General features: G+C 37.1%; 1 protein-coding gene across 3 annotated transcripts; it reads right to left on the reverse strand.

Annotated features, from left to right (window-relative positions):
- Window positions 1-1,196: 1,196 nt before the first annotated feature.
- On the reverse strand, window positions 1,197-18,883 carry LOC109105370 (epithelial splicing regulatory protein 1-like). Of its 3 annotated transcripts, none has more exons than XM_042772579.1 (15): window positions 18,498-18,883; window positions 17,918-18,046; window positions 17,536-17,649; window positions 17,304-17,418; window positions 16,651-16,749; window positions 16,503-16,557; window positions 15,486-15,596; window positions 15,238-15,370; window positions 14,967-15,009; window positions 13,686-13,987; window positions 11,974-12,207; window positions 10,219-10,417; window positions 8,164-8,371; window positions 6,070-6,214; window positions 1,197-3,272 (listed from the first exon to the last, which is right to left on the reverse strand). In XM_042772579.1, exons 1-15 carry the CDS (start codon window positions 18,627-18,629, stop codon window positions 3,162-3,164), a joined length of 2,130 nt encoding a protein of 709 aa, XP_042628513.1. In that variant the 5' UTR covers window positions 18,630-18,883; the 3' UTR covers window positions 1,197-3,161. The 3 variants fall into 3 exon arrangements, with proteins under 3 accessions (XP_042628513.1, XP_042628510.1, XP_042628511.1); XM_042772576.1 differs by having other exon boundaries at window positions 6,070-6,241; XM_042772577.1 differs by having other exon boundaries at window positions 6,070-6,241; window positions 10,231-10,417; window positions 18,498-18,882.
- Window positions 18,884-19,264: the final 381 nt, after the last annotated feature.

A 19,264-nucleotide genomic window follows, 5' to 3' on the forward strand; every position in this document is an offset into this window, starting at 1 on the left:
CGCGCTGTGGATCGCCGATTCGGGTTTCACCGTGGAAGAAGCAGAGTTCAGCCTGGGGGCATCACATGTGGTTGCCGTAAGCCCTCTGGCCGTTCCTTACTCAAGCCCACAGTGTGTGACACATTGTGTTTCATTGTGAAAGCTAAACTACTTTGTTTGGTGTTCCAAAAGAGGACACAACTAGAAATCAGTGGTTAAGTTGTATTTACAACCCTGTTCCAGAACAGTTCAACTCAAATATACTGATTTTTGCAGTGCACTTTTTGGAGGATTGTTTCCTGATCCTACAGAAGAGTAGACTACAGTGTTTCTGTTCTCAAAGGCATAGAGGAGCAACAATAATGTACATTATGTGAAAAATAATGTGTTTTTTGAACCTTAAACAATATAAACACATTGCATTACACCAAATACACAACATAATGTTCTTTTTAGCAACGTCATATGACCCCTTTAACTCAATGCACTAATTTCACTGTTTCACAGTATATGAACCTGAACAAACCTCTATGTTATAAGAGCTGTTTTAGCATTATGCTAATACCACACAGCAGTGTTTAAAGTGGTAACAGCAACATATCTATGTTCATATGTTCATATGTTTGTTCTGTTCATAGCATGGCACTGGCGCTGTATTATCTGACTGGTTAACTTTTAATAATTCTTTAAAAATTCCCAATGTTTTATAATCTATGGATTCCTGAAGTTAAGGGGGCAGAGTTTAAGTCAGGCTTCGCTTAAAGCTGTCAGTGTGTAGACCTACTGTATTTGGCTATGTTCGGAATAGAATACTACTATACTACGCATACTTTTTCTGTAGTGTGCAGTATGTATACTGTGCACAGTATGCAAAATACCGGGATGAATGTATGATAAACAGCAGAACACCCCTGGGACACTATATCCCACAATGCAATGCGTTCAAACCTCTGCTTAAAATGTGACTTGCAACTTGAACATCTCGTTTTTTCATTCATTAATTAATTGAACATGACATGTTTGTATATTTTGAACATTTTTGAAAATTAGAACATTTTAAAAATTTGATTAAAATAATGTTTTATTTCTGAAGTAATTAGCGCCACGTAAGCTGAAAGCATAATGTGGTCATGTAACAATTTATTGTACTACTGTTTAAAACGTCCCCATACATTATACTGCATCATATTCTATTTTTAGACAGTGTATGATGTGTATTTCGCAGTATGCAAATGCAGTATTTTATTCTGAACGTGCTTAAATGTCTTGCAAAGTTAAAGGTTTCTAACATATATTTTGTGAAAAATTTTACTGCTATCCATTATATACATTTTCATATGAAACTCCAGTTTTATACAACAACCTCCTTTATTTGTCGTGTAATATAAAAACAAAGACATTTCCGGAAGTGCGATGAGCAGAGATCAAGTTTTGATGCATACATTGCCCACAAGAGGGCATTAAATATGCATTTCAAGTTTGCCTTCTAGAAGTAGATCTGGGGCAACAAAATGAAATGTAAACTTTTTATTTTCTTGTTTACAACTTGATTATCTTAAGGGAGAGCAACTCCAGTGTTAATATTTTGATATGACTACACTTACTGAAATAAAATCTATTTAATGTAGCTCAATCACTTCTCACTATTTTTTAAGTGTGTAAATGTAAATATGCACATAGTGAGTCAGTCACTCAATCCCTCAGAAACAATGTTAAATTTCCTTTATTTTAAGTTATTATAAAATATCAAAATAAAATAATACTTTATCCAAACAGCCAAATTCTTGATTTCTCTTTTCTACATATGTTTACGAATTAATATGAAGGTAACAGATCAGTAACATGAAAGAATAGTGCTTTTACTTAACTACTGCCTGTTGGCATGTGTGGTAGTAGTATAAATCACACTGACTATTTAACTGTCATACACTTTACTCCTACTGCTCATAAAATCCTAAACATGCAAATTACTCCTAGGGTTTTTTTTTTTTTTTTTTAAGCACAGAATATAATAAATGAGGCACATTGGCATAAACCAGTGGTTCTCCAACCTGTCCTGGAGTACCCCCAGCCCTGCACATTTTGTATGTCTCCCTCATCTATCACACCTGATTCAACTCACCAGCTCATTAGTGGAGCTTGCAAGACCTGAAGTGGGTGTCAGATATAGGGAGACATACAAAATGTGCAGTGCTCGGGGTACTTCATGGAGAGGTTTGAAAACCACTGGTATAAACAGGAAGGTACTAATGGGATACAGCTGCAGGTAACAAATAAACCTGTTCACATTCCAGCAGATGCACACAAACACTCTCCTTAATACACAGACAATGGGTGAAAATACACCTGTGTGCATTACAGCAGGCCTGAAACACTCTCTGAGTGCAGTAAATAAACACACATGCATTGACTTTTGGTTAAACACACACACTCTCTCTCTCATTCATTCATTAGTTACATCTACTACACATGCACACATCAACAAGCACATTTATCTATAGAATTTTGTACATTGATTGGTACGGACAATACATATTTTTCTTATGCATGACACAGGTACCCAGATATAAAGCACAAAAGTTTTTCCTGATTCTGTTTCTGAGCTATTTTTGGCGAAATGATTTAGAAGAACTACATGTTGCAGATATCCACGAACTACACTGTGCGTGGTGTACGATTTTGGCCAATCGTGTAAACATGATAGAACAGCTAGCTCTATGGACTTCATGCCAATTAAAACCTTCAAAGAAATAAAAAGAGGCTTGAGAATGTCTCTACGCATTTACACATACTCATGGTAGAGTCACATCAACAGGGAGACACTGACACACACTCACACACACACCTTTTCTGCTCATTTGGCTTAATTTTATGGTATTAGTGAAAGTCTGCCTCTGATACGGCAGGTTTAATGTTTAGACCCTGGTTTCAGAAGCTATTTCCTGAGTGAACATAATTGCATGTGCATGGACACAAACATACAAACTTATAAACTCACGCAACCTTATGAGTAGAATATTAGCTCTAATGCTTAAAAAACAATGTGCAATATACATTAAATGTCAAAATACATATAATTCTTTTTAAAATTCTTATATAAATAGAATAAATGGCATAAACTGCTTTGTATTGAGGGGTTTGCTGAATCCACTGCAGGGGTGTGGCCTCGTCAAGAGATTGGCTTAAAGCAACTGCAAGTCAAGATAGGCTCCGCCTCCAATAGTCTGGTCTCCAATAGGCTGCTTGGCTGACAGCATAGAAGGGAGAGTTACCAAAGCATCGCTGTTGCCGGGCTATAGGAGACAGAAAGAAATTACATTCACTCAAGAAACATGCTTATGCCTCATTATTTGTAATAAGCCCCACCTCAAATGAGTGACAGCTCTCCTACTGACTAAATAGCAAACTGCCTGAGGCAAATGTACAGGCTGCATGGGAAAGACACACATTGTGGGTGTGCATGGCAGGAGTCACAGCTGTTTTTAGAATGGGTTCATTAGCCCATTAGGCAGCCTGATAGAACGTTTCACTTCTGTGGTGTTGAATATTTAGTGTTCTATTCTGTATAATGCATAATACTATCAAGTACATACTATAGCAATAATTACAACAGTTTAATATAGCAAAAGATACTATTAAGAAACCCTTCACGCCCTTAACTTATGAATGTTCAGAAGAAACTGACACACCCTAGTTTATTCTGAATGCAGAGGGTCTCCTTCCCATATTAAAAAATAATTATAAAATGTATTATTAATATGAATATATAAGGACAGCATCGGGCATGTTTTTTAATTTTTACATAAATATTTCTGTTATGCTTAATGATGATGAAACATTAAATCACCATTATTTTGACATTTTATTTTCACAAAAGATTAGGAAAATTAAATTTGCATTTAATATGCTTTCTGTGTATATAAAATCACTTCCGTAAATTTAAATTTAATGCGGACACCAAAATGGGATACCTTGTCTTTGACCCATACACATATTTGTTTAAATGTATTTTAAAATGATAATTATAATATTTACAGTGAATATAGAAAAGAATCACCCTTATCCAATCCTTATCTAATCACCTTAAAATAATCACATTTTGTTGCTTTGCAGTCTGAAATGAAGATGGACACAGTTTTTGTTTTATACAGCCTTATTAACGCAACCTATAACATATCCAAGTGAAAGATAAAACACCAACCCTGCCAGGAAAAAAAAAAAAGAATCACTGAGTTGGAAAAAGGATCACCCCCTTGTGTCAGTATTTTGTTGAACCACCTTTTGCTTTAATTACAGCCTTTAGTCTCTTGGAGTATGTCTCTACTAACTTTGCAATATTTGCCCACTCTTCTGCTCAAGTTCAGTTAAATGTGATGGTGATGGTTTGTGGACTGCAGTCTTCAAGTCATTCCACAGATTTTCAGTGGGGTTTAAGTCTGGGCTCTGACTAGGCCATGCAAGGAGCTTGTTCTCCTTCAACCACTGTGTGCTCAGTTTTGCTGTGTGCTTTGGGTCGTTATCATGTTGGAAGGTAAACCTTATTCCCATTGATAACTTTTTGGCACAACGCAGCAGATTTTCCTCAAGAATTTGACTGTATTTTGCCCCATCCATTTTTTCTTCTATCCTGACATGTGCTCCAGTCCCTGCTGCAGAGTAACACCCCCATAACAGAATATTAACACCTCCATACTTTACTGTAGGAATACTGTTATTTGGATGGTGAGCTGTGTTGCAATTCTGCCAGACATATAGTTTGGTGTTGAGGCCAAATAATTCCATTTTAGCCTCATCTGCCTCAGAATCTTCAAGCCGTGACTGCATGTGGCCTTTCTAGAGGAGTGGCTTTCTTCTTGCAACCTTCCCATACAAGCCACATTTGTGGAGAATTTGTGATTCTCTAGTTTCCTCCTGGCTCTTTCATCCAGTTTGGAGTGACGTCCTGATTCAAATACCTTCCACTTCTTAATAATAGACTTCACTGTGCTTCTAGGCATTGATAAAGCCTTTGAATTTTTTTTGTATCCATCTCCTGACTTGTGCCTGTCCACAACTTTCTCCTGGAGATCTTTTGACAGCGCCTTGCCACCCATAGTTGATCATTTTCTTCAGTTGCACTACCAAAGACTGAATACTCCAGGAAAGCTCTTTTCATGCTGAACTAATCAAAATGAGCACAGCTGATCACAGTTTAAAGTCAAGTGGCTTTGTGTGCCATTGAGAAGGTGATTAACTGGTTGAGTTTACAAGATATTTTTAGGAGGGGAGGGGGGTGATCGTTTTTACAACTCCGTGATTCTGTTTTGTTTTTAAGTTGATGTTATAACTTTCACTAGGATGATGGCTATAATTTCCTCTGAGTAAATACAGCTGGATAAAACAAAAACTTCAAAACTTCATGTCCGCCTTCATTTGAAATGAAGTGATTCTTTTCTATACCCACTGTGTGTGTGTGTGTGTGTGTGTGTGTGTATGTGTATATATATATATATATATATAATATATTGAATATTGTGTGTATTATTATTTATGTATGACAATTACTTTTGCCTGATCTAGAATATTAGCACTGGGCTTCTACAGCAATAGAATGGAAAACCAGTAGTCAAGTTAGAGCAAGCCGATGCACCGCACCTTAGCTCCGTGTGTGTGTGTGTCTCTGTGAGGAACTTTAGACCAGAGGAACCTGTTTAGCTCATCGAGGGAGTGTGACAATGCAACTATGTGGTCCTGTTACTCAAACCCACTACAGCATGTAAATCTTCAATGCTGAGCACCGCAGGGCAAAAGACACACCTTAATGTTCCCTACAATCCAGCCCTGCCCAGCCTATAAACACACACTGAGTTTCTGATGCGGAGCAAATTAGGACTTGTATTTGGATCAGTGGCGCTCAGTAACATTGTGAAGCTGGTTGCTAATACATTTAAATTCTGCAGAGGCCAGCAGTGAACTGTAAATGATTTAGTTACTTGCTATTTGGTAGGAAGTCGATTAAAATAATGAGAGAAATGGTATGAAAGAAAACCCTGTCTCTTTCTGAACTCACATTAATATTATAATACAGTCATGGGTGTATTTTAAACTCACCTGATATCCATGTACCATGCTGAGGATTTCTTTAACACCGCTATTATAAGCATGGGATGGGGCGTGGCCTTGCATTCGTATCAGTGCTGTAGGTGGGGCTGAGAGGACTGAGCCTGCTGAAGGGGTGTGGCCAGTAGGGAAGTAGCTGATATTAGGGGGGGAGCCAGGTGGACTGTTAGTATGAAAACAGACATGGATCGAATTTATGAAAAATTAAATAAAAAAGGTAAATAAGTCAAAACATTCATATATATGTATTTTGTGTGTGTATGTATGTGTGTGTGTATATATATATATATATATATATATATAGAGAGAGAGAGAGAGAGAGAGAGAGAGAGAGAGAGAGAGCTTTTATATACACTACCTAGGTTGCATTTATTTGATTACTCCAGATCATTACTCCAGTCTTCAGTGTCACATGATCCTTCAGAAATCATTTTAATATGCTGATTTATTATCAGTGCTGGAAACTGTGAGCTGCTTAATATTTTTATGTGATACTTTTTTCAGGATTCTTTGATGAATAAATGTTAAAAAGAAGAGCATTTATTTAAAATAGAATTATTTTTTAACAATATACACTACTGTTTAAAAGTTTGGGGTCAGTACATTTTTATTCTTTCTTTTTTTTTTTAAGAAATTAAAACTTTTATTTAGCAAGGATGTGTTAAGTCGATAAGAAGTGTTAGCAAAGATTTTTTTTTTTTTTTTACTTTTTATTCATCAAAGAATCCTGAACAAAGTATTGCAGTTTCCAAAAAAAAATATATATATTTGCCAGCACAACTGTTGCCAACACTGATAATTCTAATAATAAATCAGCATATTAGAATGATTTCTTAAGAATCATGTGACACTTTATACTGGAGTAATGGCTGATGGAGATTCAGCTTTGCATCACAGAAATAAATTTTATTTTAAAGGATATTGAAATAGAAACCATTATTTTATATTGTAATAACTTTTTGCAAGATTACATATTTTTGATCAAATAAATGGAGCCTTGATGAGCATAAGAGACTTCTTTAAAAAACATTACAAGTCTTCCCAAACTTTTTTGGGAAAAAAAAAGTTTTTTCTTTTTCTTCCATTGGTCGAACAAATAGTCCCGCCTCAATCAAACCTCATCGTGTTGGAGTGATAGTTTACTCTACAAATCTTCTCTAGGTTTTTGTAGCCTTCCTAAAGCTAGATAATCATATTTCTGTCACTAAATCTCAGTACCTGAACCAGTTTTTCCACTATGAGCTAAAATGCAAAATATAGCTATGTTAAAGGACCTGGGTGTGACACACACCCTGTGTTTTGTGTTACCCTTGTAAACACACCCATTCCTGGTTGTGCAAGTCCTTCTTAGAGACAAAGTCATTATGTTCAGACTTTAGAGTTTCACATGAGCAGCTCTTCAAAAAAGCCCACAAAACTGCCTCAAACACAACAGAGTACACAAAGGTTGAATGTAAATATTCACATTTTGTGAAACCTCTCAGATAACACGAGGCAGCTACTGGTGAGTATTCTGACATATATAAGAGCTCCGACATCATATAAGAATGACTTATTGGTTGTGTCCAAATAATAAGGAAGGTTCCTCTTAAAGAAACTGGTTCAGGCAGGTTTCCAAGGCATCGCATCACAACTAATGATCTAGAACAAATTCAAGTGAACTTTAGATATAACTAAGCAAATATTTAAAGACTACAGTGCTTATTTCTTGGTAGAACTGCAATTATAAATTCCGATGGACATTCATTCATTAATTTTTTCCCAATTCATCCACTCTTTCAATTCAGATGTCATTTGTATCATTTCATACACAGCATTATGGCATATTAAAGGTAGTGCCTTGGAAACATTTATTCATCTATGATGCCTACATTACTCAATAAACTACCTACAGACACTGACTTGGATTGATATGTACACTACAGTGTTAGACACGTCATTAAATCAAAGATAAATGGTATTCATTCATCCATTCATCATCTTCTGTGAATGAAACTGCAGATAACTATTGCTCTTACACTGCATACATGAATGTGCATGGCTTATGTTGGACTGAAAAACAACATTTACATATAGAACTCTTACCTGGGATAATAGGTGGTGTAGTTCATGTACAGTGGGTTACTGGCAGGGTAGAAGGCCGTCGTTGGTGCCAGGGTTCGGGGACTCAGCAGGAACTGGGAGGGGTAGATAGCTGTTGGCTCCATAGGTAGCACTGCTCCCGCAGGAAGGACCGCTCCAGCAGGAAGAACAGTCGTCCCATGAGGAAAAGCATATGATGGCGGGGACAAACCTGAAATGGGGGAGGTGGGATATCGAGTAATTACTGAGTGAAAAAAAAACAATCTTGAAGCGTCCGCTTATGGCAACTAGATGTGATTGTAGTGTTAATCTTGTCAAGGAAATTACTGACAATTTTTTTTTTTTTCGTTTGTTTTTGATTCTGTCATTGACAATGAAAATTAAAAAGATGCACAATGGTGATAATTAAAATGTTTTTTATAAAATATACGGCTGATGAAAATATAAGAAAAAGTAACAGTTTTTAAAAGAAATTTTTTTTTTGAACTAATCCAACTATAGCGTGTAATCTATATAACTTTAGAAGTGGCACATTGGAGCTGAAAGAGTTGAACAATGACCAACCAAGCTAATTTGATTTTGCTCACTTAAATGCAATCTTTATGCCAGTGGTTCTCAACTAGGGGGGCCAGGGCCAACTAGGGTACCTCAGCAAACCTCCAAAGGGCCCGCAGGATGACTTAAAATTATGTAAAGTAATGCAGTATATTAATACTCCCAGTTTCTGTTAAGGAGCAAGGGGTGGCCTTTCGAATATTGTGTTGAATGGCAGGGTCAAAATGGTTGGGAGCCACAGTTTTATGCTATTTTAGTGAGAATAAAATGAACTAAAATAATGTATTTTTTTTAAATAAATATTTTCATAATTTTTAAATGTTTTAATCCATTTTATTCTCACTAAAATGTCATAAAATTGTCAAAGTGTAATTTTTCATGACAAAATTTTGTGTACACCATTTTAATGAGAATAAAGTGGGCTAAAATTAATGAATGTGGCACAATGAAATATTGAATTTACATAATTACTAGCGATTATTCAAAGTATTCGCCAACTAATTAAAGGATGTGGTCCTGACTAAACATAAGCCAGTTACAATGAAGGCTTTACACCTTTAAAGTCCTGTTCATTGTTTGTCACCAGAGGCTCATGCAGTCATCCCATCAAACAAACAATGAACAATGTACTGCAAATCAACGGTCTAGCCACCAGCAGTAACCACCTCAAAAGCCCACCCTAAATACAACCTCTCACATGTGAACCTGCGTATAAATGAGTTCAGGCATGTCTTATAGTTAACACTGCAGGTACAATTACAAATCTCATCTATCATGTGAACGTTATGTGTCTTAAATCTGCCAAAATATTTGCTCATTGAGTTGGAAAAATACCAGTTTAGTCGAATAAAGGATTTCTATTAAAATATCTATCCCAAACTTTATCTCACACTCAAAGCATGTAGCAAACCCAAAACTGCCAATTTCTGCCATTAAAATTCAGCTACAAGTCAGGTATGTTCCTCCACCCTTCAAAACATATCAGTACACAGCCACAGGCGTTCAGATGCCTTTAACCGGACTCATCCTGTGGCATGCCGATGCCTTTACATGCCGCTGTTTGTTTTTAGGACAGCAAAGTTATGGAGCTGACTATCTAAAACCAAAGAAAGAAAGAAATCTACACTAAATCAAACAGAAAGTGTCTTTCCAAGTGCAACAAAGTGCATATGGTGACATTATGATGTGGATTAAAATTTTGTGCACATTTAGATTTAGAAAGATTGTACTAAATCACCCCAAATCAAAGCCCTCCATTCCCCCGCTGTGGAAAAGCATCTGACAAACTCAGATCTGAATTGAATACAAAAAAAAAAATTCACCCAACCAGATTCCTACCGCTCCTGATGCCCATTCCTGCCTAGGCAGGAAATGTGGACAGGACACCCACCATGAATGAATAAGTGAATGAATGAGAGAAAGGGGAAAAACAGGAAGGCGTGAAGCGCCACCTACCCGCACACACAGCTGAGAGAAGCAGACCCAGAGCCCAGCGGCACTTACGTCGTAACTTACATGGCGGCGGCGAGAGACCGCTCCTGTTGAGCGTCCCCCCCATCAGCACGATGTTCATCTCCTGAGCGGAGCACGCAAACACCTCCACGTAACGCTCTTTCATGCTGCGCTTGTGGCAGTGCTGGGCCGCCAGGAAGGCCCGGTCCGCTGAACGCATCTGGATAAAAGCATCACCCGATGGACGACCCTGATCAAACACACATAAACAGAGGCTGAATTCACAAACTCACTTTTAAAAAGAAGAAAACAAGTGCACTTAACAAGAGAGCAGGATGTGTTTCTGCTTCAAATGCTTTAAAGTACTGAACGTGTATCACTGTTTGTTTTTTCTTTCATAATGAGGATATTTTAATTATTCTTATTTTAAATCAATTTTTCAAAAAAATACTGGAACCCTGTACTAAAATACTACTGGTTTCCTGCACTACTTATTCATTGGAGCTGCACTACTGTTACTGAATCTACAGCGGCAAACAGACACTGTAAACTATGTAGTTTCATTTCAGAACAATTAGAGACTTTTAGGAGCCAGTTCTTTTTTAATGAATCAAAAATAGTGCAACCGCTATTGTTGAACTCCCTAAACAAATGAGCCTTATGGGTTCTTTAAATCAAAAGCATACAGTGCGAAACAGTCTAATAGTTCTGCAGTCCAATACCTGAATTAACTATATTTTTTTTGATGAAACAACAGAAATACAAATAGCTATACAACTACAATCAGTGTAGTTACTGACAGATTGTTCATTTGACAATGTTTAGTTAAAGATTTTATAAAAAATAAATGAAATAGGTTACTATTTTTGTTTAATATATAGTTCAATCAATAATTATTGGATTGCATAAAAAACAGTGTAAAAAGTACTTTTGCATAAATTGTTTTAAATCATTTGGCAATGAAATTACTTTTTCACCCCAAAATATTTATTCCTTAAAAAAAGTACTGCATTACCTTTAAAATGTTTGGGGTTAGTAAGGTAAGAATTTTATTCAGCAAGTTTGCATTCAAAAAGTGACAGTAAAAACATTTACATTGTTACATATTCTATATTAAACAAATGCTGTTCCTTTTACCTTTCTATTCATCCAAAAATCCTGAAAAATGTTTTATAGTTTCTACAAAAATATTAAGCAGTACACCTGATAATCATAAGAAATGTTTCTTGATCACCGAATCAGCATATTAGAATAAAGTAGGAATAAATTATGTTCAGAAATACATTAAAATAGAAAAGTATTTTTTAATTTGTAACAGTATCTTAAAATATTTGCTGATCAAATAAATGCTGCCTTGGTGAGCAAAAACATAAAAAAAAAAAAAAACACACACACCAACCCCAAACTTCTGACTGGTACTGTAAAATAATCTTTAATGGAACCATTAAGAGGAATCAGAATCATTAAATTCTTTCTTTGTGTCTAGCTGAAAATATGCAAGCCAGCTTTTTAGAAATGAGGTTTGTGTGGAAACATTTCAATAGCCTATCCTATTCTCAAGTTCTCTTCAGCATGCTTTGAGATATCATAAGGACCAAGGCATGACAGAAACACATTGTAAAAGAATAAAGAAACACAAGTCCTGACAAAAGCTGTGATTAATCACCATTTTTATGGAGCAGTTGAGCCAAAGAGGGAAAATTCCCCGACAGAACACATTCAGAACTGCATAGGTGTTTATTTTATTGGATGAACTTCATATGAATACTATAGTTCATATGTATACAAGTAGTCTGAGATCCTTACCTGCTGGTTAAGCACCATATGCACTCCATGTGGCTTGATGTCAGCAGTGTATTCGCCCAAGAAAACCAATATGTCCTGGATGGTGGCATCGTACGGAAGACCCCTCAATCTCACGCAGTCCCGCACACCTGTCACTGCTGCCGTTGGGGGCATGAATGTGGGGGGTGGCACAACAGACAGGATGGGGGATGGGGCCACAGGAATCAAGGGGGCCGATGAGTATCTGTTCAATACCTAACACACAAATGCTGGAGTTGAATAACTGGCAATGCACATTATCAAAAAGACTTCTGTCTGTTTATAGCTCCAGGTGTGGAGATGACGGATGAGCTGATGGATGAGCAGGTACTGATACTGTTAGCCACCATGCAAATACAAGTTTGGTGTGTCTGTATCCTCAAATGCCCTAATATATGGAGCCGACAACTTGCCCACAAATATAAAACTTCTTGGTTTTATATTCATTGGAACTTCACCATATCAAGTCCACCAAACCATACACTTCCTGTTTGAGCAAGTCAAAGTGTTGGCATAGAAAATCCACAGCTTTTTTGTTTGTTTCTTTGTTTCTTTATATTTGATTGTTTAATGTTTATCATGTAATTACCCATTCAACTCATAATTAAATCTTCTCAATGACTGGTCCACTGTACTTTGGTAGTTTGACCAATATATTTGACCAGTATTGATATTTTTCCCATAATTAGTTCACAGGTAAAATAAGTTACTTAATGCATATTTTGCATTCATTCTCAAGTAAAAAAAAAACAAGGTATCATGATAACCATTAGACAGCCCAAAACAAAGATGAAAATAAATCTGCAATCGTTTTGATAGAAAAACAACTCTGCAATTACGTAATAAAAAAAATTATAAATAAATCTTTATAAAACAAAATATATTTATTATGCATGTTATGTTTATTGTTGTAGTCTACTGATTATGTACTCAATGTGTTAAAAAGTAGAAATAAAACAATTACAAATCAGTTATGCATACTGGTCATTAAACACTTATTAAAAAAGGTACTGGTTGTTAAAAAAAAGCTGTTTTCATAACAGTTATCAGGTACTGTACACGGGCAACAGAGGTTGGTGTTTGTTTTGTGAGGGATACAGTTTGCTTTGTTTCCTTTTATGCCAGACATAATTTCAGACTTCTGGTATTACTGATGTGGTTCAATTGTAAGTATTCTTTTTATTAAAGAGCCCAACAACCAGCCAACTATTAATATAAGGCATTATGGGAATCTCTTTGCCTAAATGACACACCCTTGTTGCTCCAGGACCCCCTTGCTGGTGATCAAACACACATGATGCCTGCTCAAAATCAGGTTAAAGTGAATTCAACTGCCTGCTATGGTTGAGTAGCCTTGGTTTGATATACATGACAACAGCTAAATATTAACGCAAAGGAATTCCAAATAATTCTACAAAATTAGTAACAATGAAATTTGAAAGGTTTTTACACTAAAGAACAGGAAGACTACAAGAGAGATTTTATGACAGCTTTAAAAAGCTAATCTTTTACAGACTGCCGAGCTGAGTGTTTGTTTAGCCAGCCGGGTCGTTCAGACGGAGTACATGCTTGTACACACACTTACACACCCAAACACCTCACGTTTTACTTGCCCTGCCGAGTCTGTCTAAACCGACTAAGATACACTCCACACAACTAATGATTTCAAATCAAATAGGAAGTGCTGCTCTCACCTGTTGCACCTCAGCCGCAGTGCTTTTGAACAGCTCTATGTACCGCTTGCCCAGGATGTCCTTGTGTTTTTTCAGTGCATTCTGAGCATGTTCCTCATGTGAGAACAGCACGAACGCGTCCCCAGTGGGCCTGCCATCAGGAAAACGTACAAACAGAATGCCTTCGCTGTCGTCTGTCACAGGACATGCCGGGGAGAAGAACTGCAGCACCTGCTCTGCTGTTGCGGTGAACGGAAGTCCACGCATGCGTATGATAACCTGATTCTCCCTCGACAGAAATTTGGCAACTTCATTAGAGGTACCTGCCAGTCAGAGATTGACACATGAGCCACTCAACGTGAAGCTAAAAATACACAAAACATACTCAAACCAATGCAAATAACACTGACAGAACACAAACTCCAGAAATCAGATGATATACACAATTTATGTTACGTGACGTGACATTCAGCCAAGTATGGTGACCCATACTCAGAATTAGTGCTCTGCATTTAACCCATCCGAAGTGCACACACACAGAGCAGTGAACACACACACCACACACTGTGAACACACAAAGCACAGGGCAGCCATTTTATGCTGCGGCGCCCGGGGAGCAGTTGGGGGTTCGATGCCTTGCCAAGGGCACCTAAAATCGTGGGTATTGAAGGGAGAGAGAGAACTGTAATTCTGTGCACTCCCCCCACCCACAATTCCTGCGGGCCCGAGACTCGAACTCACAACCCTTCGATTGGGAGTCCGACTCTCTAACCATTAGGCCACGACTTCCCCTTACAACTGCATTCATACAATAACTAGAAAAAACTGAATTGTGCAAGATTGTTCACAAATAGGGATCACAAAATTCCTGTTCCAATTCTTGTAAAAAGGTCCCAGTTACTTCCTGTATTTCTCTTAAGGCATAAATATTTGGAAAAAATAAATGTCATTTTATTGCCAAACAATGGGATAATTTCAATAATAAATAAAAGTAAAGCAGTTCTCACCAAGGTGTGTTTACACAGACTGCACTGCATGTTTTTGATTCACTTCAAAGAATCGTTCGTTCAGGAGTCAGACTACATTGGTTGCACATTACATTTTTATACTCAAAGAACCGGCTCATTCAAGAAATTAAGTTTGGGAATCTACACTGGTCACAATGGACCATTTTTAAAAAAAAAATGGAACCAGTTTTGAATAAGAATAAGAGCTGGTTCTCAGTTCCCAACCCTGTCCACATACAAACCCAAATATCACATGCATGCAAACTCAAGCATAAAAAAATAAATACATTTTTACCTCCAGCTATCTTTAAAAAGTCTTCACCTGTTGCCTTGTAAACCAAAAATACAAAACAAAGAATATAAATAAAAAAAATATACATACCACTACAATAAAAAAAAAAAAAGTTATTGTAACTGGACTTTTGTTCATCAGGGCACTAAATGTAACTTCATTTACTGAAACAGATTGAAAATTATATTTAGATAATTTATATGATATAATTATAAATCACTATACTTAGTGTAACATCATACTTACTACAATGGCTTTATGAATGTGTGTGTACCTCAATGTATCTGGTGCCCATGTGATGCTTGTGTCTCTGCAGGGCCAAATCCCTGTGCTCTTCACTCTCAAACCGCACTAGTGCCTCTCCATTCCTCCTGCCCTGAGCATTCAGACACAATGCAGCACCTCCTCTACACACACAGACACACGCACAGTCATTTATCAGACGCATAGTGTACAGACTGAATAATGATCATTTATTAATAAGTGCTGCCTGTAGGTGGTTTGCAGGTTATGTGTGCATACTTGGCAATGTTGAGACCCCTGAAGAATCGAGCGATGTCCTGGTCTGAGGACTGCCATGGAAGACCCCGAGCTCTGATCACCGTGTTATCATCCACCCTCTCCATCTTACTGCTATACACATATTTACATGCAATTTAAACAATGTGTCACAACAACTTGTGCTAGTAGGAAAGCCAAAAATCAATACATCAAGTGCACCACACCCTTGGTTACTACTCAGACAAGCTTTACCAAAATTCTCATAGGATTCAACAGGAGATTTCTGTGACCTGCATGATTTCCAGTAAATGTGCTCGGGCTAGAATGAGGTGTGATAATGGAAAACATTTTATCAGATATTTTTCTTTAAATATTTCTGAAAACTAAAAACTTTGAAATATCTCAATAGATAAAATTACTGTAACGCTTGTTTAGCAGGGAGCAAACATAAGTGGTTCTTAATGATCTATTACTTGTTCATTAGTGAATAGGACACAATTTAATTCACAGCATGAGCTTTTCATTAAAATATTAGAAAAAATAAATAAACTCTATATTAAATTACTCCCAAATAAAAATACTCTATAATAATTAAAGCTCCAGCACCATACATTTTCATGTAAACATTTAAACTAAACTTATGATATAATATCTCCAATTTCCATTAATCAGCAATTTTATAGAAATTGCACTTACAAATAATAATCTATTATTTTAATGTTTTAGATGTGTAACGGACGTGTAGTAAAAATGTATAATCGTTATAGAAAATCCTACAACTTTCTGTGATTTTATTAATTTCACTGACTTTTCCAGACTTTAAAAAAAATTCAGTTTAAAATTCCTGGATATTTACAGGATTTTCAAAAATCGGCAAAAAAAAGCAAATCCAGGAACTCTTATAACATGGTGGATGGCAACAGTTACTAAGGTATGACTGGTCATTAACATTAAGGTGGAGCTCAGCAAAAAAAAAAAAAAAAATCAACTGAACACAGTTGCAGATGTTTGTTAGTTTAAATAAGAATCAGCTCTTACCACGTGCCAGTCTCAAACTTGTCATTCACTTTTTCAGGGAAGGAGAACTGGTGGGCTATGAAGACAAATAAAGCAGGTTCATAACATAAACACTTATGAATATTAAATTCATGTGTTCAGACAATAAAAGTAAGTTGTAAGGACTTACAGACAGGCTCTGAGACGAGTGCTAAAACAATTTCTGTCATCTGCTGAACCATGTGAGCAGTGAAAGCATGAAGAGAAGAATCTACAACCACATTCAGATCTGATTGCAACTGCAGTCAAGGAATACTGCATCTGGGTTTAGTGTTACTGGTGATGATAATTACCAGCTAATGACACAGTAAAGATGCAAAGTACAACTAGAGCAGGGTTTATAAATGCAAAAGGAGCGATGAAACACAGCAGTCTTTCATAAAGGCACAACAGATACATGAAGGGATTGAATACATTCTGATTAACCTTTCTTACTGTGCAGAGGGCTGTGCTGTTGCATTGTGTGTTTGACTCTGTGTGTGTGTGTGTGTTAAGACGTTACAGCGTAGGTGTGGCAGGTTAAGCTTGTTGGATAAACACTCTTGGCTTTCTCTTGCTGGCTCAATTGAGCCCACACTATTGTGAATCTATTTGCATTTCAAAACCTTGGGATCCTGCAGCCAACACCCTGTTACCTATCGTTCTCTCACACACACACACACACTCAAATGCAACTTCCTCACACGCCTACACAACTAATATGTGTATTAATCTACTCTCATCCATATAAGATTTACAAAAAAATACACAAAACATAATATTTGACATGTCTTTTAAGGATACAGTCAGCCATGACCTGAAGATTCAAGTCTTTCAGTTCCCCTTCTGATGGGAATTTTTTCTTGAACTCTTTCCGCAGGTCAAAGAAGGAGAAGAAACACTCAGGCAACAAAAGATTCTGAAAAGCACAAAAGTAAGCAGTCAAGACAACACATTTGCACTTACAAATTATTAAACTAAATATGGATATTTCACAAATATCACCCACTCAGTTGCAGTATTTAGAGTTTGATACCTTGCTGGACGCTTCAGGATGGAGGACTTGACGAATGTGCAGCTGTCCATCCGTACAGAGGTAGAAGGTGTTTCCTGCACCTGCGTCCACTTCTGCACATAATCTCTGATTCAACTGCACACACATGGACTCTCTGAGTAAACGCCACTTTTATGTGGTCTTTAATACATACTCACAAGGCTGCTCACGCAAATATCAATCCACAAGCTGTTAAATAATGTGTTTAAAAGTGTGTAAAGAGTTCGAAAATAAAGTTTTGCATTTGAAAGGGTCCACTTTCAAAGGCAAACTTCCTTATGTATTTTGAACCAAAAGTTCTAAAAACAGACACACTAAAAGATAAATACCATCCTGCCAGAACAGATTATATGAGAATGATCACCTGTTCGATGGCCTCCTCAAGCGCTTCAGCTTCTGTCAAGGCCTCCTCGGTGAGTCCACTCACCTCCTGACACTCCTCAGAGAGCTCAACGTGATCCGGTTTGACTAGCAATTCATTGACCTGACCTGCCTGAATGTAGAAAGCAGAGGAATACTCACTTCCAACATATCCATTAACATAGGGAAATATATCAAATGGATGGATGAATTGATAAATAGCAGGGAAAAAGTAGATAGATTTAGATTGATAAGAGCCTTAAATTTAACTTTGACTAATTTTTGTTTAAATATCTGCCATATATAATTCCCTCTCTCACCCTCAACAGAATTACCAAACAGTACATACACACAGATAGATAGATAGATAGATAGATAGATAGATAGATAGATAGATAGATAGATAGATAGATAGATAGATAGATGAAAGTGAATAAATAAATAAACACATTTTAATATTTAACCTTAGACTTAGTAAATTTTTCTTTAAAAAAAAAACTGACATATATAAATGTAAAACTCACTATACCACACACACACGCGCGCGCGCGCATACACACTATCATGGGGAAATATGAAATTACCTTTTTAGTCGCTAAATCCACAACTTGCCAAACCAGCTGTACAATTTCCTTCTCATCTGATCCCAATTGGTCCCCACTTGCGCCAGATGTGGTGGTGAAAAAAAGCACCAGATAATCCGGATTAACCGTCATTTTTAAGAAGGAAAAAAAAACTATTGTCACACCACCCCGACAGCAAAAGCAAAATCCTAGAGATCAACTCCAGGTGACAGAAAAGCGAAGAGCCCAGTGACCCCACACCTACGGACAGATCAGTGCCGGGTTCGGACTCGCCTTGATGTGTCTCGTGGCCTTTTAATTGCGTGAGACTCGATGCAAACAAATCCGAAACCCTTGGCTCCGCTCCGCAATGGCTGCTTGGATCGCGCTGGTTTTGTGTGAGCCCTACCTGGCCACCGCCCACGTGACACAGGTAATAGATACCTGCCCAAAAGAAAGCCCTCCTCCTGCTGCAGAGAAACAAGGACGTGGCATGGCATGCCGAAAACGCGCTGGTGCTGCATGATGTGAGGGAATTCAGGATCTGTTTATTAAACGTTTACACAGTCTACTGATAAAATAACCCAGAGTTAACACCTGCTCAACTGCCTTCAAACGCGAACAGGACGTAACTTGACGCAAGGCCTTTCAGTGTAGTTTTATTATTGAAGCCAATGTAACTGAATTATATTGGCCTGTATTAGCCTGACTAAACAAATCCATAGACTTGAAATGTATCCATTATAGGCCTATAACCATTTTATGAGTCGGTGCATCACAGCTACAAA

Source organism: Cyprinus carpio, chromosome A16 (assembly GCF_018340385.1).
Source record: "Cyprinus carpio isolate SPL01 chromosome A16, ASM1834038v1, whole genome shotgun sequence".
In the NCBI taxonomy this organism is placed as follows: Eukaryota; Metazoa; Chordata; class Actinopteri; order Cypriniformes; family Cyprinidae; genus Cyprinus; species Cyprinus carpio.

Bases quoted from the DNA above. Each gene is read 5' to 3' on its own strand.
- LOC109105370 (XM_042772576.1), bottom strand. From the start codon at position 18,629: ATGACGGTTAATCCGGATTATCTGGTGCTTTTTTTCACCACCACATCT. The intron at 16,750-17,303 runs GTATCCTTAAAA...AGTTGCAATCAG, and splicing joins TCTTCAGGTCATGGCTGACT to ATCTGAATGTGGTTGTAGAT. The intron at 6,242-8,163 runs GTAAGAGTTCTA...TCATACTAACAG, and splicing joins TACACCACCTATTATCCCAG to TCCACCTGGCTCCCCCCCTA.